This window comes from Cricetulus griseus, chromosome 2 (assembly GCF_003668045.3).
Source record: "Cricetulus griseus strain 17A/GY chromosome 2, alternate assembly CriGri-PICRH-1.0, whole genome shotgun sequence".
Classification (NCBI taxonomy): Eukaryota; Metazoa; Chordata; class Mammalia; order Rodentia; family Cricetidae; genus Cricetulus; species Cricetulus griseus.
The window spans coordinates 372446862-372469949 of NC_048595.1; the positions used below are offsets into that span (position 1 = coordinate 372446862).

The 23088-nt window shown below is 43.3% G+C and overlaps 2 protein-coding genes across 2 annotated transcripts in view; one reads left to right on the forward strand and one right to left on the reverse strand.

Annotated features, from left to right (window-relative positions):
- Window positions 1-15153, reverse strand: part of LOC113834493 (lymphocyte antigen 6D-like) — a 34064-nt gene extending 18911 nt beyond the window's left edge. The window contains exons 1-3 of the mRNA XM_035440670.1: window positions 14695-15153; window positions 14073-14133; window positions 13105-13199 (exon numbers count right to left, since the gene is read on the reverse strand). The gene's annotated coding sequence lies outside the window, so the exon portion shown is untranslated. The remainder of the gene's footprint in view (window positions 1-13104; window positions 13200-14072; window positions 14134-14694) is intronic.
- On the forward strand, window positions 13731-16295 carry LOC113834494 (lymphocyte antigen 6K-like). The gene is made up of 3 exons (XM_035438801.1): window positions 13731-13812; window positions 14642-14743; window positions 15983-16295. The coding sequence occupies exons 1-3, from the start codon at window positions 13731-13733 to the stop codon at window positions 16285-16287; spliced, it is 489 nt and encodes a 162-aa protein (XP_035294692.1). The 3' UTR covers window positions 16288-16295.
- Window positions 16296-23088: the final 6793 nt, after the last annotated feature.

A 23088-nucleotide genomic window follows, 5' to 3' on the forward strand; every position in this document is an offset into this window, starting at 1 on the left:
AGTTTGGAAGTTTGCAAGATGAATTACAGAACAGAGCTGACAAACTAGAAAGGTCCATCAGGTTGATTGCTGAGGCAAATCACGACCTTGAGTTTAAATTTCAATTCCGGGACAGCAGTCTCCATGCCACCCAGATGCTAGCTAGGGACGAACTATTAAACACCTAGAAAACCGTATAGAACAGCAGTCACAGCAATTCATGGATTCATGCCTTGAATCTTTCATGATTAATGAGACTGAAACTTTCCATGAAGATATCGTTGCTAGACTCAAGGATTGTTTTGAGGAAAGGAGACAGAATCACTCCACTCTTAGGCACCTACTCCACACAGGTATTGCAATCATTCTAAAGTCATTACGTGTACACCAGCAATATTTGTAGAAAAGCCACCAACTAAAAAACACTCCCAGGGACAGGTGGCTTATGTATGGCAGCCTATACAGTTGAAGGATCTTAAGCATATTAAAGAATCAGTTGTCTCATATGGTCTTCATTGCCCATACGTAAAACAGCTTTTACATTCATGGGCCACCTTTAGCAGGGTAATGCCCGCAGATTGGATAGGACTGGTGTCGGCTGTACTTGAGAATTCTTGTCACATTGAATGGAAGGCATTAATCAGAGAAGAAGGAAAGCTTCTTGAACGTCAAGCCATTAGGACGGTCATGATGTGCCTCTTGAAAAAATCCTGGGAGAAGGTATTTATGCTGACCCACAGGTCCAGACTGTATATGATGACCATATGCTGTCCCTATGCAGGAAAGCAACATTAAACACATGGGATAAGGTTTGACCAGAGCAGTAGATTTACAAGTAACAGATCCAGCAATAAGACATTTCATTGTGTATATAATAGCTTATGACAATGCAAACCCAATATGCAAAAGAATACTTTTGCCTTTAAAGATCAGATCAGCTCTGCTAGAAGAATGGGTTTTTCATACTTGCCCACATTGACTATAATGTGCAAGATACTGGAATCTGGGCAGGAGAAGCTATCCCAAGAGGTTTCAAAAGGCAGCAGGAGATTAAGAGTCCCAGAGATGATGACAGAAGGGTTTGGGAAGGAGAAACACCTTACAGGGATCGATATAGGTACCAAGAGGCCAGGGTTCATCACTACTATGAACCAGAGCCTCGGGTATAAGATCCCACTCCAGAAATCCACGGAAGCATCAGGAAAATAGATGTTTCAGCTGTGGTAGAATGGGACATATAAGGAGAAATTGTAGGCAAAGAAATTCTAATGATCCTTCACTCGAAAGGCCACTGCCTTCTGGATTGTGTAGGAGATGTGCTAAGGGCAGACACTGGACTAATGAGTGTAGATCGACCCTCATTCATGCAAGGGAACTCGTTAAGGCTGGGAAACTCCAAAGAGGGTCTCGAGAAGTCCCCCACATTGAAAAAGGTCTGGTCATTTCCAGTAGCAGTGGAAGACAATCTCTCACAGGACGAATAAATAGTTCTTCGTCTATTGTGAAAGATGATAATGCCATAGATGATAGATTGGCTAGCAATAAAGAATCAGATTAGGCTGGACAAGATGAAAAGCACATATTTTGGCAGACCTCAATCAAAGACAAACGACCTCACTTAAGGGTACAAATTAATGATAAAATTATTAACGGCATAGTTGACACTGTGCCAACATCACTATTATTACCCACAAGTCCTGGCCGAAGGAATGGCCACTCAGGGAAGGGAATGTACAATTTCTGGGTATTGGAACTCTATCTAGAGTACAACAGAGTGTGTGCTCAGTGGTCTGCATTGGATCAGAAGGACAGAAAGGGAGACTAAAACCTTACATGGCAAATAAAGCTATAAACCTCTGGGGTCTTGATATCTTACAGCAGTGGAAAACTCAAATTAACATCCCTCCAGTGTCAGATACAAATTATGTACAGTCACTGGATAGTAGAAAAGATCGGGTAAGACGCTATGGGAAATGGTTACCAACCATCCAGGCTGTACAGAAACTAAATACAAATGATAGACCTTCAGAGGAACCAAAGACCCTGCCATTAAAATGGCTTACAGATGAACCTGTCTGGATAGGGCAATGGCCTTTGACCTCTGAGAAGCTAGAGGCTCTAGAAAAGTTAGTACAGGAACAGCTAGAGGCTGGACACAAAGAGGAGTCTACCAGTCCTTGGAATTCTCCTGTATTTGTTATCAAAAAGAAGTCAGGTAACTGGAGAATGCTGACAGATCTGAGAGCCATAAATAAGGTAATTCAGCCTATGGGCTCTCTACAGCCTGGAATGCCATTACCTTCCTTAATAACCAAAGGATGGCCAATCATAGTAATTTACCTGAAAGACTGTTTTTCCACTATACCATTACAAGAAAGTGATAGAGAGAAATTTGCATTTACTGTACCAACTCTTAATAACTCACAGCCAGTTAGAAGATATCAGTGGAAGGTTTTAACTTTGGGGATGCTAAATAGTCCTACTTTATGTCAATACTTTGTACAACAATCTTTGGAAATAATTCATAAAAATTTCCACAATTCCTCATTTATCATTATATGGATGATATTCTTTTATCAGATTCCAATAAGGAAACTTTGGAATGTATATTTGACATGGTGAAGGAAGTTCTGCCTAGATGGGGTTTACAGATTGCCCCGGAAAAGATACAAAGAGGAGATTCTATTAACTATTTAGGTTATAAGATAGACTTACAAAGAATCAGGCCACAGAAGGAGCAAATTAGAAGGGATCGTTATCAAACTCTTAATAGTCTTCAGAAGGTGCTAGGAGAAATTTCTCAATTACAGACAATTATTGGGGTAGAAGGTCATGACTTAAAACATTTAAAAATGGCTCTTAAAGGTGACAAGGACCTAAACAGTCCACAAATATTATCTGCTGAGGCAGAAAAAGAACTACAATGGGTAGAAAACAGAATATTGGATGCGCATGTAGATCAGTTAAACCTTGATTTAGACTGTATTCTGGTCATCTTGCCATCCAAAGAATATCCTTCTGGAATTCTGATGCAGAGGGAAGACACTATATTGGAGTGGATATTTCTGCCACATAAACAGAATAAAAAGCTAAAGACATATATAGAAAAGATTTCTGATTTGACTTTAAAGGGTAAATTAAGACTTTGTCAACTGACTGGAAAAGATCCAGCAGAAATTATAGTACCTTTAACTAATGAGGAAGTTTCCTCCTTATAGAAGGATAATGAATATTGGCAAATAGCTCTTACTGACTCTCTGGGAATGATTAGCAACAACTATCCCAAAACTGACAGAATTAAATTCATAAAAAAGACAATGTGTATCCTTCCATAAGACAAACTCCTATTTCTGGAGTTCTTATCTTCTACACTGATGCCAACAAATCAGGTAAGGCAGGTTATAAATCAGGAGAGGTAAGTAAAGTAGTTCAAAGTCCGGATACATCTGTACAGAAGGCAGAATTATATGCATTCGCATGGTCCTTATGGATTTTACAGAGCCTCTTAATATAGTTACCAATTGTCAATATGCAGAGAGAGTCGTGTTACATATTGAGACTGTAGAATTCATTCCTGATAATACAGAACTAACTTCACTGTTTATACAATTGCAGGACACTATCAGAACAGAACTAATCCTTTATATATAACTCATAACAGATCCCATACGGGTCTGCCAGGCCCACTACCACAAGGCAATGATGAGATTGATCATTTATTAATAGGAAGTGTGCTAGAAGCCTCAGAATTTCTTAAGAAACATCATGTAAATTTCAAACATCAAAGGTTTGAAAAAGGACTTCTCCATCACTTGGCAACAAGCCAAGGATATAGTAAGAAATTGCCCTACCTGTTCATTCTATAATCAAGCTCCATTGCCAGCAAGCTATAATCCTAAGGGCATTTGGAGAAATGAGGTTTGGCAGATGGATGTCTTTCACTTTGCAGAATTTGGAAAGTTGAAATATGTGCATCATACTATAGATACATCTTCAGTGTTTCAATGGGCTACTGCTCTTAGCTCTGAAAAGGCCGATTCTGTTATAACACAGCTGTTAGAGGTGATGGCCATTATGGGCATACCTGCACAAATAAAAACTGACAATGCTCCAGCATATGTCTCCACTAAATTGGAACAGTTTTCAAATATTATGTCATAAAATATGTAACTGGTATACCACACAATCCTATAGGATAAGCAGTGGTAGAGAGTTCTAATAGAGCACTAAAAGAAATGCTCCACAAACAGGCTAGGTAAACAAAACCTCCCAAACATAGGTTACATAATGTGTTATTAATACTTAACTTTCTTAATGAGAAAGGACAAACAGCTGCAAAGAGACAATGGACTACTGAAAAAACTGCTGAACTGAATCAGCTAGTATACTGTCCCGCGCACTGTATGTTCTCGCCGGCAAGAAATACACGCAGGACACTCAGATCCTTCTGCAGACAAGCTTTAATGCATCTTGAGAGGGGAGAGCATAAGCTTACCAGAGTGGAGACTCTGAACCAAGAATCCCATTCCTAAATAAAGGCTGGCAAGCCGCCTGGGACGTGTTACCCTATGAATGGCTTCAGCTCCTCAGGCCAAATGAGCCACGGGATAGGCAGAGATCAAAGGAATGGAGATTACCCAGCGCCTGTGAAGTAATTTACATCTTGGTGTCTTCAGGCACCATTATTGTAATGGAGAATGCAGGAACCGGCTCCCTACAGTATACTTCAAAGATGTACTGACTTCTGTATGGAATCCAGAACATGTGTTCCATTGAGGAAGGGGTTTCGAATTTGTTTCCACAGGAGAAGGAAAAATTTGGATACCATGAAAGTTAATCAAGATTCGAGTTGAAAACGGAAAAACCTCTCAATGAGGAAGAATGACAGGTAACATACCAAGGAATATTTCATAAATTGTATAGAAACCTCCCAAAGGAAAGAGAAGTGTTTTGCTTTTATCTTCACAGGAAAACTCGTCTCCAGAAGTCAAAGGTCACTCCATGGTTAGATACTTAATAAGATAAGGTAGCTATAACCCTCAAACAAAAGGAATGTGCCATATGGTTAACTTACAGCTGTCTCTCAGGGAACTCCATTTCTCTTTATTTCCTAGTCCATATTCACTTAAATCAATGCTGGACTTAGGGGTGCATTTGGCTTTCCTCCTCTAATCCAAGCACGTTGTTTAACTAAACATTAGAGTTTCTGTATTATATCAAGAATCCAATTTATATAATACAGAATAAGAGGAGAATTTGGGGACTGTCTTTTGTCTTTTCTTGACTCTTTCTTTCAAGGTGTACACCATCACATAATTCTTATTTTCCCATGGTTGCCTTTCCTGGTATGCATACATACACAAGCAAACATTTCTCTGCTGACACTTATGTTCGAGTCCCATACAGTCAATGAAGACCTGCCTGACAGCAATCTCTGAAGTCTCCAAAAAGAAAATGGACGACACCTACTCAAGTACACTGGATCTTACTTGCTTCATTTCAACTGACACACCTGCCAGAACTTCGGGTACTGACTTCAATAAACACAAGAACTTCAATCAAGATAACGATTTCAGGGGCTGGAGAGATGGCTCAATGGTTAAGAGTACTGACTATTCTTCCAGAGGACACTGGCTCTATTCCCAGCACCCACATGGCAGCTCACATCTGTGTATAGCTCCAGTTCCAAGGCATCTGGCACCCTTACACAAAAATACTTGTAGGAAAAATACCAATGCACACAATAAATAAGTAGAATTACATTTAAAAACAAAAGATAAGGACTTCAACCTAGACCTTCAATCAAGCATCTCCCACCAGACACAAACTGGATATAACCCATTCAGGACTTTCACCACAATAACATGCCTGATGAGCATCATAGTCCTGAGGGATGGGCCAAGAAAAGGATGGCATCAATGTGGAGCCCCGGAAGTGAGTCAGAACCCTGAAGGAAGTACAAGAGAGAGTCAGAGCCCAGGGGGAAGCATGTCAAGAGAGTCAAGTGAAGGTCCAACTCCGAGCGAAAGTTCACCAAGAGATTCTGAACTCTGATAGAAGGACACCAACACTCGATTTGAGACTTGAGAGAAGAACACCAAGAGAGGAATGGAGGGCTGTGAGACGAAGAGGAGCAAGAGAGACTGAGTACTGAGGTGTCAGAACCATAAATGAAAATCTCCAAGACAGTCAGAGTCCTGAGGAAAAAGCAAGCACCAAGATGGGGACAGAGTTCTACAGAACTGCACCAAAAGACTGTTGGAATTATGAAGGTTTAGAATAGGGATTCAGAACCCCGAGGGAAGGACACTGAAAAGATGTAACTGAAAAGTTACTCTGCTACTAGATTGTCTCTCCCACACGCCCTGCTTTCACTGAGGTGACAGGATCTTACCCATAGCTAAACCCTGGCAATTGCTGCTTATTTTCAAATTTTATTACCTTTATTTTTTCTGTATGTGTGTGCATGTATGTGGACCTACTTGGGTGTGGGTTTTCTTCATATCTAAAATGCAGAGTAAATCTGCATATGCATACACACCAGCCCATCTACAGAGTGTGACAGAGAAAGGCAGAGAATCAGTGATATGGAGAGATTTACATGAAAAAATTGCTTCTGAATGTGGTTGGCATGAGCTTTTAATCCCAGAACTTAAAGATGGTGTTTGGTGGGTCTCTGTGAGTGGGTGGTCAGCTTGGTGTACAGGTGTCATAAAGAAGAAAAAGGAGGAGGAAAAGGAGGAGGAGGAATATTGGTGATGATAGGTATGACTTGTTCTAAATTTGTGGACCAGTGCATCAGGCTTGGGTTTAGTTAGGGATGGTCTGATACAGCAGCTGGGAGTTCAAATTCTTTGACCCACAGGCTAGAAGCACAGAGTGTCTAGGTTGCAGTGTGTAAAGGAAAATCCCATTTGAAGGATCCTCCTTCTTTGCTCACAAGGCCCTCAACAGAAAGGGCTGAGGCTACCTATATTCAGGAAGTCTACCCATGTAAAAGTCAATCACATTTGAAAGTTAGCACTGCAAGAGCATGTAGACTGAGGTGCCTCCCATGCTTAGTACCACACCCAAGTGGACAAGAAAGATCAGTGTCACCTTTAAAACTGAGTATTGTGGGTCTATGTCTGGATTATTATTTTTTTGAGTGGTGCCATCCATGTCATAAAACAGAGGAGGGCTCCATGACTGTTCAGCTGCTTTAGTCACAATGTCTGGATGTGTAAAGTAGAGTGAACATGATGGAATTATGTAGACCAGGGAAACTAGCCTAAGAGCAGCATGTAAATTAATAGAAATTGGTTAATTTAAGACATAAGAGCTATCTGTAAATGAGCCTAATCTATTGGCCAAGCTTTTGTAAGTCTCAGTGTAGTTATTTGGTATCTGGCTCATGTGACAGGGAAAATCCAAGTACAACTCTGTATCATTTGCTTCGAAAGTGAGGTCATCGATATTTAAAATTAGCATTGAATGTGAATAGTGATTGCAGTCATTGTATTGTTGACTTTTAGTGGTGTTGTTTGTGTGGTCACTGCTGTTTTGTGTTTCAGTAATTATAGCTTTGTTGTCTTTCTACAATCTCTTGGTTATGCTCCCTTCTCCCTTCAACTTGCAATATTGCAACACATGTTTTCTTTAAGATTGTTTTTGTATATAACATTTTAGACTGTTTATATCATGCATAGTTTTTCTCTCTACTTCAATTATGGCATACAGCTTGCTGAGTGCATTAGTATAGGCTTCTAGTCATGGTCTATTAGGACTTGGAATGCACTGCTCCAGCCTATTCTGACTTTCAAAATTCCATGAGAAATCAGTTGTTATTTGAAGGGTTTTGCTTTGTATGTGACTTGTGCTTTCAGCTTTCAATACTCCTATGATCTGTACATAGTGTTTGAACTATGATACGGTTTTCTTTTCAGGTCTTGTCTAGTGGGTTTCTTGGTGCTTCTTGTTATCAGTATGTGTGTCTTTCCTCTGTTTGGGATTTTTTTTTCTATGATCATGTTGAAGACCTGCCTATGCCTTGGACTTGGGAATCTTCTCCCTCATATATTCCTGTACTTTGAAGGTTTCATCTTTTCATGGGGTCCCATAATTCCTGTCTGTTCCTTTTCCTTCTTTTCTCATTATCTTTGCCTATTTCATCTAGATCCTCTGCTTCAACTTCAAGACCTGCTATTCCATCGTCTGATTTATTTATTCAACTTGTAAAGCTGTCCCATGAGTTTTCTATTGGGTTATTGGGAGCTTTGATCACATGTTCATTTCAGTTTGAGCTCTCTTCAGTGTTTCTCTTTATTAAATTTTGTTTTTAATTCTTGGACTCTCTTTGCCATTTCCATCAGTCTTATGTTCATATTTTCTTCGGATTCACTCAGGTGTTTATTCTCTTTAATTTCATTATCTGTTTCTTTTGATGCCTTTTTTCTTTTGAAGTCAAATTAGAAACAAGCTTGCTTCACATATCAATCCCTTCTCCTTCCCTCTCCCCTCCCCCAATCCCACCAGCCCTCCACCTCATTTCCCCTCTGCTCCCCAGGCCCTCCATGGGGGTTCCCCTAAGTCTGTCATATCATCCTGGGCAGGACCTAGGCCCTCCCCCATGTGTCCAAGCTGAGAGAGTATCCCTTCATGTGGGATGGGCTCTCAAAGTCCCTTCTTACAACAGGGATAAATACTGATCCACTACCTGCAGCCCCATAGAGTGCCAAGGCCTTCTCATTGACATCCATGTTCAGGGGTCTGGATCAGTCCCGTGCTGGCCTCACAGACAGCAGTGTGGGGTCCATGGGCTCCTCCTTGTTCAGGTCAGCTGTTTCTGAGTGTTTCACCAGCCTGGTCCCAACCCCTTTGTTCTTCATTCCTCCCTCTCTGAAACTGGGCTACAGAGTTCAGTTCAGTGTATAGCTGTGGGTGTCTGCCTCTGATTCCATCAGCCACTGGATGAGGGCTCTAGGATAGCATATAAGACAGTCATCAGTCTCATTATAGGGGATGGGCATTTAGGGTAGCCTCTCCACCATTGCCTAGATTGTTGGTTGGTGTCATCCTTGTAGATCTCTGGAAATCTCCCTAGTGCCAGATCTCTCCTTGGACCTATAATGGCTCACTCTGTTATGATATCTCTTATCCTGCTCTCCTCTATTCTTCCCCCGACTCAACCTTTCTGCTCCTCCATTTCCTCCTCTCCCCTCCTCTTCTCCCCCTTGTAGGGGACAAGAAGCCACGCCTGTTAGAGGCTGGCTACAGGTGTGCCTGACCATGCCTGTCACGGCATGGTCAAGGTGAGGTCAGAATGACACGGGATAGGTTCTTAAGAAACAGCGAGCACATGGAAGCCCCTACTCCTTCCCCTTCTCCAGGGCCTCCCTGCTCGACTGCCCTGGGCATGCTCTGGCTTGTGTTTGGCTGGTATTTATCTCAATAAAGATATCTTGACCTTACAGATTATGGATTGTCTCTGGAGTCATGTAATACCCCCTCTCATTTTGCCAGCTCCTTCTCCCCTAACCTCATGCTTCCAATTAGCTCAGGAGATCCTGCCCCTTCCCATTCTCCAGGGTCTATGCATTTTTCTCTTAGAGTCCTTCATGTTTCCTAGTTCCTTTGGTGATGTGGATTGTAGCCTGGAAATCCTTTACTCTATGTCTAAAATTCATATATGAGTGAGTACATACCATGTTTGTCTTTTTCTGACTGGGTTACCTCACTCAGGATGGTTTCTTTTAGATCCATCCATTTGCCTTGGAAATTCAAGATTCCATTGCTTTTTTCAGCTCAGTAGTACTCCATTGTGTAAATGGACCACATTTTCTCTATCCATTCTTCAATTGAGGAGCATCTAGGTTGCTTCCAGGTTCCAGCTATTACAAACAATGTGCTATGAACAAAGTTGAACATATGTCCTTGTTGTATGAATGTGCATTCTTTGGGTATATGCCCAAGAGAGGAATTGCTGGATTAGACTGATTCCCATTTTCCTGAGAAACCATCATACTGATTTCCAAAGTGGTCATACAAGCATAGACTGTTCTTTTTCTCCACATCCTCTTCAGCATAGACTGTCATTGTGTTTTTGTTTTTAGCAATTCTGGCCAGCATAAGATGGTATCTCAGAGTTGTTTTGAGTTGCATTTCCCTGATGGCTACAGATTGTGAGCACTTTCTTAAGTGTCTTTCGGCCATTTTAGATTCCTCTGTTGTGAATTGTCTATTTTGTTCTGCACCCCACTTTTTAATTTCATTGATTGTTGTTTTGGTGGCTAGCTTCTTGAGTTCATTGTATATTTTGGAAATCAGCCCTCTGTCAGATGTGGAGTTGGTGAAGATCTTTTCCCATTCCGTGGGTTGTCGTTGTGTCTTACTGACTGTGTCCTTTGCCCTACAGAAGCTTCTCAGTTTCAGGAGGTCCCATTTATAAATTGTCGATCTCAAAGTCTGTGCTACTGGTGTTGTGTTCAGGAAGCGGTCTCCTGTACCAATTCATTCAAGGGTATCTCTCACTTTCTCTTCTAGAAGGTTCAGTGTGGCTTGATTTATGTTGAGGGCTTTGATTCAATTAGACTTAATTTTTATGCATGGTGATAGGTATGGATCTATCTGCCATAGTCTGCATGTCAGAATACAGTTGTACCAGCTGTATTTGTTCAAGATGCTTTCTTTATTCCATTGTATAGATTTAGCTTCTTTGTAAAAATCAGATGTTCCTAGGCGTGTGGGTTAATATCGGGGTTTTCAATTCGATTCCATTGGTCTATGTGTCTATTTTTGTGCCAATACCAAGCTGTTTTCAGGACTATGATTCTACAATAGCGCTTCAAGTTAGGGATGGTGATGCCTCCAGAAGTTCCTTTTGTACATGTTATTTTTGGCTACTGGGTTTTTTGTTTTTCCATATAAAGTTAAGTATTGTTCTTTCAAGGTCTGTGAAGAACTGTGTTGGGATTTTGATGGGGATTGTGTTGAATCTGTAGATTGCTTTTGGCAAGACTGCCATTTTTACTATGTTTATCCTACCTATCCAAAAGCATGGGAGATCTTTCAGTTTTCTGGCATGTTCTTTAATTTCTTTCTTTAAAGACTCAAAGCTCTTAATGTACAGGTCTTTCACTGTCTTGGTTAGTGTTACTCCAAGATAATTTATGTTGTTTGTGGATATTGTGAAGTGTGATATTTCTCTGATTTCTTTCTCATTGCATTTATCATCTGTATATAGTTGGGCTACTGATTTTTTGAGTTAATTTTGTATCATGCTCCTTTGCTGAAAGTGTTTATCAGCTGTAGGAGTTCCCTGGTAAAGTTTTTCGGGTCACTTATGTAGATGATCATATCATCTGCAAATAGTGAAAGTTTGACTTCTACCTTTCCAATTTGTATCCTCTTGATCTCCTTTTCTTGTCTTATTGCTCTAGGTAGAACTTCAAGTACAATATTGGAGAGATATGGAGAGGGGACACTCATCTCAGCAGAGGTCTTTTGATGTCTCTTAAACCCATTCAATTCTTTGAAGAAGCTTATGATTTTCCTTTCAAATTCTGTGTCCTAGACTTCATTTAGGTAATTCTCATTGGTATCCATTTCCATAGAACTGGTGTATATTACTGCCTTGATTTCTCATATTGTCTACATTTTCTCTATGAAATTTGGACATGGAGGCTTCTTTTGTTATATCTGTCTCTGATATGGCAGAACAGTTTGGACCAGGACAAAGGATGTATGGATCAGGTTGCATAAAACTTAGGTAGATTGATGAAATAGACTCAGGGAGCTGGAACTGGGATTGGTATATAAAAACATGTCAATAGAATTAATATGTGTAAAAAATTTTCACACAGAGACACTCACGCATTGCCCAGACACACACACACACACACACACACACACACACACACACACACACACTGCATTTGTGGTGGTATTAAGAGGTGCAGAACTTGGAGACTGGTTAGGCCATGAGGGGTCCTCTCAGGCATGGGCTTGCTCTACTTTTAAAAGGGATGCTGGACGTAAGATCAACCCTTCCTCCCTTATACCCTGTATCTATATGCAGTGCCATCTAAAAATGAGCCCTGAGCAAACATAGAGAATCCTGGCACCTTGAACTTGAGGCTGCTTGCCTTTACAGCTGTGAGGCATATATAAATCTAACTTGTTTGTACCCTCATGCTTCTGCATTTAAAAGGAGACTGACAAATGCTTTCAAATGAAAACATCTCCTTGCTTAAAGTACTGGCAACAAATGGGAAGAGGCAAAGATGTGAATTTCTATCATTGAAAACAACAAAGTATCTCACTATAAAGAAACCAATAGGAAAATGGAACACAGACACACATGGAGAGGTCGTGGGAGATAGATAGATAGATAGATAGATAGATAGATACATACATACATACATACATACATACAGACATGAATGCGTAGATAGATGAGATAGAGATACATAGATGCTGCTATCAGCTGGAAATAAGGACACTGGTTCATAGCATATCACATAGAAATAAAGATACATGTTCAGTCCAGTTCATTAAAAAAATTGAGACTAAAAGTTAAACCAGGATCTGTGTGAATTAATAAGATAGAATACAAAGGATAGATAAGAATGCCCTTTTCATTTTTTCTAAAAAAGTGCATGACCTCACACATTCATTTATTTTGACATGAGGCAAAAGTTACCCACTAACAGATGCAGCAGTTGGGGAATACTGGTCCACATTGCATATGCAACTAGCCCTTTGTCTTTCTACCTCATTGCTGAAATCCTGCCTTTGTGGAGACTGCCACACACTGAGAGTGACATTCTAGATAACTCAGTACTGCATATACCATGTAAACTACAGCCCCAAACGTCACTGTTATGTTAAAGGACATGCTGTATTAAATTTCGGCTACAGGAGACATGCAACTGAGGAAAACCGCGAGAAACATTGTCACTGGATCGTGGAGAGAAAGCCAGGTGAAAAGGAAGCAAGAGACACTGCAATGACTTTGGCTGGAGTTCTATATGGGACAGCTTGTTGACAAATCCGAAATAGCGCTTCTTGTGCGAGGTGGAAGGAGCTGTGACCCTTAACCCTGTCACTCCTGTACTGTGTGCGTGCTTATTCATTCATGGAACTAACCTGAACACAGACTTCTGTGCCACATCGGCCCAGGAGGCATAAGAAAGCCAGAGTGGGGCTGTCGTCTGGTGGCCAGCTCCCAGCAGAGAAGGGGCCTATCGAGTGAAGAATAATTACAGTGAGGTCAGGCAGAGGGCGCTGTTTGTGGAGTGTAAAGCCGACCCTGAGTCGCCCCCTCTGGATGGACCTCAATGAGACTGGCATGGTGGAGCTGGAATGTTCCAGAAGGAGCACCAGTGGCACCCTGTAGGGGGCAGTGTGAGAAAAGAGACCCCAAACCAGCTTTTTCTCAGACCTCGACTCAGATGCCAGGACTCATGGACCCGCTGAGGCAAGGACTGCTGAGGAAGTGAGTGTGGTTGAGGGGTGTAGGCAAATTAACCGCTCATCCCTCGGGTCAGCAAGTGGCCCAGAGCATAGACTATGTGGGTCAAAAAGTGTGAGAAAGGTTCTGAGGTGTGAGTGCATGGGGAGCTGCAGAACAAGGAGTGAGGGTGTCTTGGTGGGGATGGGGTGGGGCCGGGGAGTGGATTCGACCAAGAGAGGAGAGAGTTCTGTTCCAGGGAGACCTGGAACATCAGTGAGCAGAGCTAGCCACGCCTCTCCTCCACAGGTGTAGGCACCCTATGGAGATGTTGGTCCTGCTGGCCTTGCTCACCACCATGGGCTTACCATTGGCACAAACCAAGGACAGGACCAAGCGAGAAGGTAAGTGCTGCATCCCTGTGTCCCTAGAAGGTACAGGATGATGAAGGTTAGTGGCTCCAGAGAGAGTCCACTGTGGTAGGGTACACTGAAGTCCAGGAATGTGAGACCCGAGATCAAGAAGGCTACAGTGGGGTTGGGGGTGGGAGGTGGGGCACTGACAGGAGTGGGGGTACCGCAGATGGAAGGGTGGAGGTTTGGGGATGGAGGGAGTGGGGGATGTGCTTTGGGTTTTCGGCTTCCTCTAGGGCAAGCTTGGGTACCTCATTCTCCTGGGCGCCCTGGTCAGTCTCTCCAGTCACTCTTCCTTCTTGTACAGAAGTCCTAGAAAAAAAACCAAGGCCACCCTGACCTCTGAGCTTCAGCCCTGTCTGAGGATGGGGAATTTGTGGGAGAGGGGGCCTCCATTGTCTTCCTCAAAGTGGAGCTGCCCTATCCTGACCCAGAAGTGTTTATATTGCCCATCTAGGATGGGACCTGGAAACTAGGAGGGTGCGCAAGGACAAACAGTGTTTGAGGAACTCTGATGTTGAAAGTAAAGGGACAAGGGTGGCAGGGAAAATGGATGTCCTTCAGAATTTCTGGACGCTTCAGTGTCCGATTGAGAATATGGGTTCATGCAGTGTGCCCAGATGTGAAGGACCAAATGCAATCCCCAGCAGACAGGAGAGGGAGCCTCCAAACAGAGGCTGAGCCTTAGGTGTCCTGTACAGACTGCGGGCATGGGAGAATGGGGCCTCACTGGACTTGGCAGAGGACACTTGGATGACAGGTTTGGACTTGCAGGAGGAACAAAGGTCCCATTTTCTCTCTTTTCCAATCCCTACTTCAGAAAAATTCTCCTGTCATGTCTGTGAGTTAGAGAACAGCTTTAACTGCACGAACCCAACGGAGTGTCCTTCTGACAAACAGTTCTGTGTGATGGCTGCCATTCGTAAGTGTTACTTCCTTCTGGGTGCTTCCTAGGATGCTGTGGGCAGGACAGCAAAGCTGTCAGGAATAGGATCTGTCAATAAAAAGGGACCTTTACAAACACAAAGAAAGAAAACTAAACTACATAGCAACAATAACAAAAACAAAAGCCCAAAACAACCAAAGAAAAACACTGAAGAGGAAAAGCCATGTAGGGATGCAGGTGCAGGCCTCAGTGCTGGGAAGCACAAGCCTGGCAGGAAAGCATGCAACAGTAGCAGTTGGGCAGTAGGGTTAGCATGCTGGGACACTAATAAGATTTACCTTTTTCTCTAAAAAAATGAAACTCTAATAGGAGGCACAGTTACAGCTTTATGTATATCTTGGAGAATGGCCCATGCTTTGGTGTTTGCACACTGGCTCAGTCTGCCATGATTCACTACAGAAATTCTTTTTTTGTTGTTTTGTTTTGTTTTGTTTTTTTTTTTGAGACAGGGTTTCTCTGTGTAGCTTTGGAGCCTAATCTGGAACTCGCTCTGGAGACCAGGCTGGCCTCGAACTCACAGAGATCTTCCTCCCGAGTGCTGGGATATAAGGCGTGTGCCACCAACGCCCGCTTCAGAAATTCTTGATACAAGACGGGCTTCCCAAAATGGATCCATGGAATCTGTGCCATCCTAACTACAGTGAGGGTTTTCAGCACCTGGGAATTCGAATTCAGTCCCTCCAGCACTACCACACACATCCCTGTGTGCCTCTCTGCGTCCTGGGAGTTTGTAGGATGGTGGAGCAGCAGACAGGACTTGGCTCAGCTAACAGGAACTTTATTCCTTAATATGAAAAAAACATAACAACCAAAAACAAAACAAAACAAAACCGAAACAACTATCTTGTGCAATGCAAGATGATGTCCAAAGACTAGCCTCTCATTTGGATCTAAGTCAGAATGGACAGAGTTCCTCCTGATATGTGCCTGTCCTTTTCAGTCTTGAGTCACTTCTGTGTTTTAAAAAAGGTGAGGATCACGCATCCGCATCCTGTGTTTCCAATAGTGGCACAAATCCCCATAGCATGTGGAGGACCACACTGTCCCCCCTAGGGCAGTGCGGCCTTCTTCCCCTGAGTAGTGGCTCCTACACTCTGACCTGATGCTCTCATTGAGTAATAATTTCTGATGGTTCTCAAGGGGTACAGATAGTGCACAGAGGCTCTGCTATCAGATCCTTGAACTCATAACATCCTTTTCTTTCTCTCCTATTAGGATTATTTGAACGTTTCTACCTTACTTCAAAACAGTGCTCCAAATCCTGTCCAGTCCCTCCATATGTCAGACAAGAGAAGTTTGTACCTCCTGAGCCTAAGCCCTTTCTGCCCCAAAAACCCTTGCCCTTCATGTACACAAGGTGCTGCAAATGGAACTTGTGTAATGAGGGTGGGCCAAGCATATCTGTTTTCAAGGAGCAGCCTGGAAAAGCCAGTGAGAGAAGACACAGATACACTGAGCTGTTCCTCACTGGCTTCATAGTCCTTTCTGCTTCTGCTGTCACAGACCTCAGCCTGTTCTAAGCTGCAGAGGGACCTGGAGCATGCCTTGTGGGATATGAATTCCCGGTACCCTACTGAACCCTTCTAATTAAATTTTTTCCTTGTAAACCTCTTGTCTTGACTCCTGTGGTCTCTGGATTGGCTGCTGGGAAGTCAGGCTCCATGGCTGTCAGCCCAGATGCTCTTTGGCTTCCATAAGAGCCAGTGGCAGGTCTTGCCATAGTTTTGCTGGCCAGTGGCTCTGAAATTAAGCCTTGCCCCTCCCTTTTATGTTCCAGTGCCTGAGGGCCTCTGAGTTGGTGCAGAGGGAGCCCATTCTCCTCCACAAACACAACACACAGAGAGACCCAGGACCAAAGGGGAAGATGAATTTTCTGGTGGTTAACATCCTGAAGGAAAAACTCCTCTTGACCATCTAGCCCAGCACCTGACACATGTGCTTCCATTTGTAAATGTCCACCATGGCCTTTGCTGGCATCAGAAACTTGGGCCAGACAGATGGCAGCAGGAATATGTCGTCCATGTTTCTGGTGACTGCAGCCATCCATATGAGCTGCCCTCTACCAAAGAAGAACTTCCTGCCATTGAATTTACCTAATGTCAGGGCAGGGTATAACTATACACTCCATCTCATTCTGGTTTAGGGGGCTAGGCGAGGGATGCCTCGAGAACTCCCTAGGAAAATCTGTGTAGTGTTTCTGAGGCATGTCTCTCATAGGAGTCAAAGTCTAATATGGACAGGGATCAGGACTGGAATGGACCTTTAATATCATCTGTCCATCACAGGCTATGAGTTCACACCCCACCATTGATCCACTAGCTAAAATCAGCCATTTTACTACTTAACTACTCCTGTGGTGTAGTTAAGGTATACTACTGTTGTTAGGGCAGATAAAAGTTGAGTAACCTGAAGAAACATATTTGGGTAGTGTGTGGTGAACATGTAAGAGAATTAATATGATGTCCTGATAAATGCAGTTCCACAGACATTAACTGGGGACCAAGTACTCAGATGCATGAGCCTGTTGTGACATTTCTCAGACACCCCTTAGCAAACTGTTCCTGAATCCAATGAGTCTGTAGCTACCACAAATTCCAAGTTTTTTGCAGTTCACCTCAAAATACCCCATGCCTTAGCAGTTGCACCACTGTTGTGAATTCTAAAGTATCTTCTGGGACCCTAGGCCATCTCTTAACTGTGAGTCCTCTAAAAAATAAAGCTCCAAGTCATACATTTCTTACCTACAAAGACTATGAGCAATTGTGTCCACTCTGAAAGTGAGAAAGAGGGGCTGTCTTAGTTTCATTTTTGTTGCTGTAAAAAGCAGCCCAACAACATCAACTTATGAGGGCAAGTATTTGTTTCGCTTACAATTCCAAGTGACAGCCTATCATTGATGGGACATCTAGTCAGGAATTTCAAATGACTAGGCACATCATATCCACAATCAAGAGCACAATCATGTACTCCATATTCTTATGTTTCTCTCTGCTTGATTTCTTCACGTGTAGATAGTTTAGGCTCCTTAACTAGGGAATGTCACTGCTCACAGTGGCCTGGGTCTTCCAATATCAATGAACACAAAAGACCTAGTCACCCACAGACAAGTTGTAGGAAGCCGGTTCCTGCATTATAATGTTGCCTGAAGACACCAAGGTGTGAATTACTTCACAGGCGCTGGGTAATCTCCATTCCTTTGATCTCTGCCTATCCCGTGGCTCATTTTTGCCTGAGGAGCTGAAGCCATTCATAGGGTAATACGTCCCAGGCGGCTGGTCAGCCTTTTATAAGGGATGGTTTTCTTAGTTTAGTGTCTCTGCTCAGTCTCTGTTCAGTCTCCACTCTGGTAAAATGCATTAAAGCTTGTCTGCAGAAGGATCCGAGTGTCCTGCGTGTATTTCTTGCTGGCGAGGAATACAGAGCGGGCGCGGGACATATGGTGCCGAAACCCGGGAAGCTTAACATCTCCAGCACCGCGGAGACCCCTTGGCTACAAGGCGGATTCAGAACTGCAGGATGGTAAATTCGGAGAGGTATGATTTTTCTGGACTTTGGCTTGGGACAATCTTAAAGAAGTCCAGAATTACATATCAGAAACCGAATGTAATGAGAGAAATTCGGAGAGGTATGATTTTTCTGGACTTTGGCTTGGGAATGTTGCTATTGTGGGAGGTTAATATAGAGGCTTCTATGCTTTTACTAGGAGCTATTTTGACTTTTCTCACTGTTGTAGCAATCTTAAAGAAGTCCAAAATTACATATCAGAAACCAAATGTGGTGAGAGATGGGGCGCGCCTAACAATAAAATATAAGAAAAAAGGACCTCCCGGAATGTCTAGTGACATGGGAGTGTGTGTAAGAAGAGAAACTGCAACGTATAAGAAAAAAGGACCTCCCGGGGTGTCTAGTGACAAGGGAGTGTATATAAAAAAAGAAACTACAACAAAAAGTTCAAGAGATAAAGTTTTAAAAGAAACAGCTCAGCTGGATGAGGGAGAGACAGAGAAGGAGGGAGAAAGAATGGGGAATGGCCGGTCACACCCCGGTAAATTTAGGAGAGATGAGGACTCGGAACCTAGCCTCTGCCCTACAACGAAACTGGAAGCCTTGGAGCTGAGCAGCTCAGACTCTGAGATTTTAGACTCTAACAAGGAAACAGAGCTAGAGGAGGAGCTGCCAAAAGTAAAAACAAATATGAGGCCATCGCCTGTTAATTCAGCGGGTGTACTTCTATCAGCACACCCACTATTTGGAACCGACTCCTTCTTACCATCAGAGGAGCAGAGAAAATTACAGATGGCTTTCCCAGTCTTTGATAGGGGAAAAGGCCATGCCTGCTATTCAACACTTCTTAAAGGCCTAAAATGCCTGGGGCTTTAAAGCCTCATTTACATTAACGCTGGGGGCCATACCGAGGCCAAGCGTCTCACCTCAAAAACTAAAAGGCCAAAAGGAAATGGTAAAATGGAAAGATATCTTAACTGATTTTTGGAAAGGCCCGGATCCTATTCTCATAAGATCCAGGGGAGCGATATTGTGTTTTCTCACAGGATGAAGAGAATCCCCTGTGGATCCCAGAAAGATTCAACCTAAAGAGCCTCTCCAGACCTTCAAAAGTCGGAACTCCACCCTCTACCCCCGGGAGTTGAGAGCCGCTATTGTTATCCAGATTAACTCCTGCCCTTGGCGGAGAAGGGGTGGAGGTGATTGTTTGATGCAGCCGTTTGCAGATTGCTGTTATTTTTGGCTGGTCTGTGAGAAAAGGGGTGGGTATATTTGTTTGATGCAGCCGCCTGCGAATTGCTGTTACTTCTTTGGCTGGCATGTAAGCTCCAGGGCTCAAACCAAGAGATCACCCAAGCGCTTATATTTTGGCTAAGCAATAGGCCGCCGGCCAGACAGCTCTTGCACACCCGGAGCCTAGGCTCATTGCACAGGGTAGAGTGTCTGGTTTGTGCAGCCCCAAAGAGGGATGCTGAGCATAGGCATCGCACAGAGTTGCCTATTATGCAGGCTTCTCTGGGAGGTACGTTGACCTGCATAAGGGTTACCTGCCCTGAGAATTTCCCTTTCCCAGAAAAACGGCAGAGGACAGGTCGGGAGTACTTCGGGTCAAGCTAACAGCCTGATGGTGACTCCCGTACACAGTCTTAATGTTTGATTTTGGGAAGGTCAACCTCTACCTCTATCCCTCAACATATGGGTGACCTATTTGCTTGTAATAATATAAAGCCTTTTCATTAATTAATAAAAAAAGGGGGATATGTAGGAAGCCGGTTCCTGCATTATAATGTTGCCTGAAGACACCAAGGTGTGAATTACTTCACAGGCGCTGGGTAATCTCCATTCCTTTGATCTCTGCCTATCCCGTGGCTCATTTTTGCCTGAGGAGCTGAAGCCATTCATAGGGTAATACGTCCCAGGCGGCTGGTCAGCCTTTTATAAGGGATGGTTTTCTTAGTTTAGTGTCTCTGCTCAGTCTCTGTTCAGTCTCCACTCTGGTAAAATGCATTAAAGCTTGTCTGCAGAAGGATCCGAGTGTCCTGCGTGTATTTCTTGCTGGCGAGGAATACAGAGCGGGCGCGGGACAACAAGTAGATAGGCTGACCAAATGTAGACAATCCCTCATTGAGACCCTCTTCTCAGATGATCCTAGGTATTCTCAAGTTCACAATTGAAGCTAATCATCACAGGGACACAGTGAATGAGGGTCAGTTCAAAGCAAACCTGGAACTTAAAGGGGCAAGAAACAAAAGGCTTAAGTTCCATGTTTGGTTGGCATCTAGAGATCAAGATCGCATCATCAGGGCTCAGTGTGCTTGGCAAACCCTACGTCTTTAGGGCTGTTGATTGTAGGCTGATGTCTCTGTCAACCAAGTTCTACTCATGACTTGTAGTTCTCCTTGGCAGACACCCACATTTCCAGCATCTCTACTATCGTGAGGTTTTCACTGCAGCTTAGGGTTCCTCCTCACTTCTTCCTGAACAGCCCACTCAAGCGTTTCATGTTGCCCATCCTCAGCAGCTTTCTACACACTCAAGGAAAAGCCTCTTTCATGCCCTCACTTGTACACCCTCCATCTCTCCAAAATCATCATCATGTGGATGATGCCAGAGTTCTGCTGCCAGCAGAAGGTATATCCAAGGGCTCCTTCTACCACAGCCACAGTGATCCCCAGTGGTCTCTGAACACCACTCTGTATGAAACTGGGGAAATGTTTCCCTAGAATAGAAGTTGTCTTAATCATGTGTATTTGACCCTGAGTCCTAAGAAAGACTGGATGTTTTATCTCCCCAAGCTTGGGTTCTTAGTTTCTATATGCCAGTCCTCTTATTCAGGTGCAAGGGAAAGTGTTTTGCTTATTTGTGAATCTCTCTAATATTATACCACTGATCTTGACTCTTCTCTTTACAATATTAACTCCATTTATACCCTTTTCTTCACCAAACTGCAAGTTTTCATGTCTTTCTGATTCCCTTGCTGTATATCTAAGAATAGTGAGTAACCAGCCACATCAATATTTTGCTGTCCTGAAATTGTTTCAGCAGAAAACTTAGTCTACTATATTTGATTTGGCTGCATTTCAATTCCAAGGCATGTTTAGAATGCAGCCAGATGCTTCGTAGACTATCACAAATGCTCTCTAATCCTATTCACAACAAAGTCCTTCTTTTCTTCTAGATGCTCACAAGAGCTTCTAGACATTACTGCCCTAATATGAGAAATCATTATTTTAAGATTTTGCAGAAGTGAGTGTCAGGGTCAAGAGGATGTGAAATTGTAGGGAAGGAACTGTGCTTCCTGTGTTCCCTAATCTAAAATGTATTCCTACTATCTTTTCCTCATTCAGGCTGGTCCTCCAGAGAGTTACCATCTTCCCATACAGAACTAGCACAGCCTCCTTCCCAATGTCCCTGTCTTCCTGGGGCTCAAGATTCTCCTCTCTCTCCTTTGAGGACACATGCATTCAGTCATGCAACAGACTGTCCGATAATCTTCAATCCTACAGTGAACCCAGAGAGACTAGACTAGCGGGCTCCAGCTTCTAGCTAGAGAAAGACAGGAACCTACTGCCTCCCAATTATTTGTGATCCCCTGATGGAATCTAAACATACTTCACCTTGAAAGCAGACCATAAGGATCCATTTCTTTTATTGTAAAGAGAACTTGGGTACCACAATGGTTAAGATTGGGGGTTGAGGTGGGGGATTAATCAGGGAAGGGTTAGAAGATCAGGCCAGAAGGTTAGAGCTGACATGACCGGAGCCAAAAGGGAAATGCAGGCTTCCCTTCAGAAACCTGGAGACGGGTTCCATCAGAAGCTTAAGGTAGGTGAATAACAGAGACAGGGGAGACATCCAGATAGGCCAGGGTGAAGGCAGGTCTAAAGGAGAAAGAGAGCCTTCAGAGATGTTCCCTGAACAAAGGGACTATCTGACTTCCAAAGCTTTTCAGACAGGGAACGGGAAATTCCACTTGTGAACTTAGTGCCAAGAACCCAGATGCTGGCAATGATCACAAATTCATCTGGCAGCTCTGGGGTGGGGGAGGGGCTGGGCTTGCTTCCATCCTCTATGGATCTCTCTGCTTTACAGCAGGGACCTGTCTGCTGCAGGGGCATAGCTTGGTTTCTGGGAGCAAGACAAGTATAGCACCTGAGATCTAGTGGAGCTTGGCAGCAAGCAGCTGTAAATAGGGAGGCAGGAGACTGGCACTTCATTTCCTTACAGATGTCCAAACAGGAAACACAGAGCAGACACAAAGAGAGTAGGGCCAAGTGAGAGACCCTACACCCACCACAGAGGTCCATTTTCTTCAGATAAGTCCCCCCCAGAAAAAAACATTTTGTAGTCTCTCCAAACAGATCAGCTTATGTGTTTCCATAATTTGCCTCAAGCAATTGCCTCCAGCACTTCTACTCTTAGGCTTATACCCAAAAGATGCACATTCATACAACAAGGACATCTGTTTCACCATGTTCATAGCAGCGTTATTTGTAATAGCCAGAAACTTGAAGCAACCTAGATTCCCCTCAACTGAAGAATCGACAGAGAAAATGTGGTACATTTATACAATGGAGTACTACTCAGCAGGGTGGGGTGGGGGGATGGAATCTTGAAATTCGCAGGCAAATGGACGGACCTAGAAGCAACCTTCCTGAGTGTGGTAACCCAGTTGCAAAAAGGCAAAAATGGTATGTACTCACTCATATATGGATTCTAGATCCAGAGCAAACAAGTAGCAGCCTACAATCCACACCGCCAAAGAAAAAAGGAAACAAGGAGGACCCTAAGAGAGACACACAACATCCCCCAGAGAA

What these genes read in the sequence shown, in the direction of transcription:
- LOC113834494 (XM_035438801.1), top strand. Translation starts at nt 13,731, where the DNA reads ATGGAGATGTTGGTCCTGCTGGCCTTGCTCACCACCATGGGCTTACCA. An exon ending in GGACAGGACCAAGCGAGAAG is followed by an intron (nt 13,813 to 14,641) that starts GTAAGTGCTGCA and finishes TCCCTACTTCAG; the next exon opens with AAAAATTCTCCTGTCATGTC. An exon ending in CTGTGTGATGGCTGCCATTC is followed by an intron (nt 14,744 to 15,982) that starts GTAAGTGTTACT and finishes CTCTCCTATTAG; the next exon opens with GATTATTTGAACGTTTCTAC.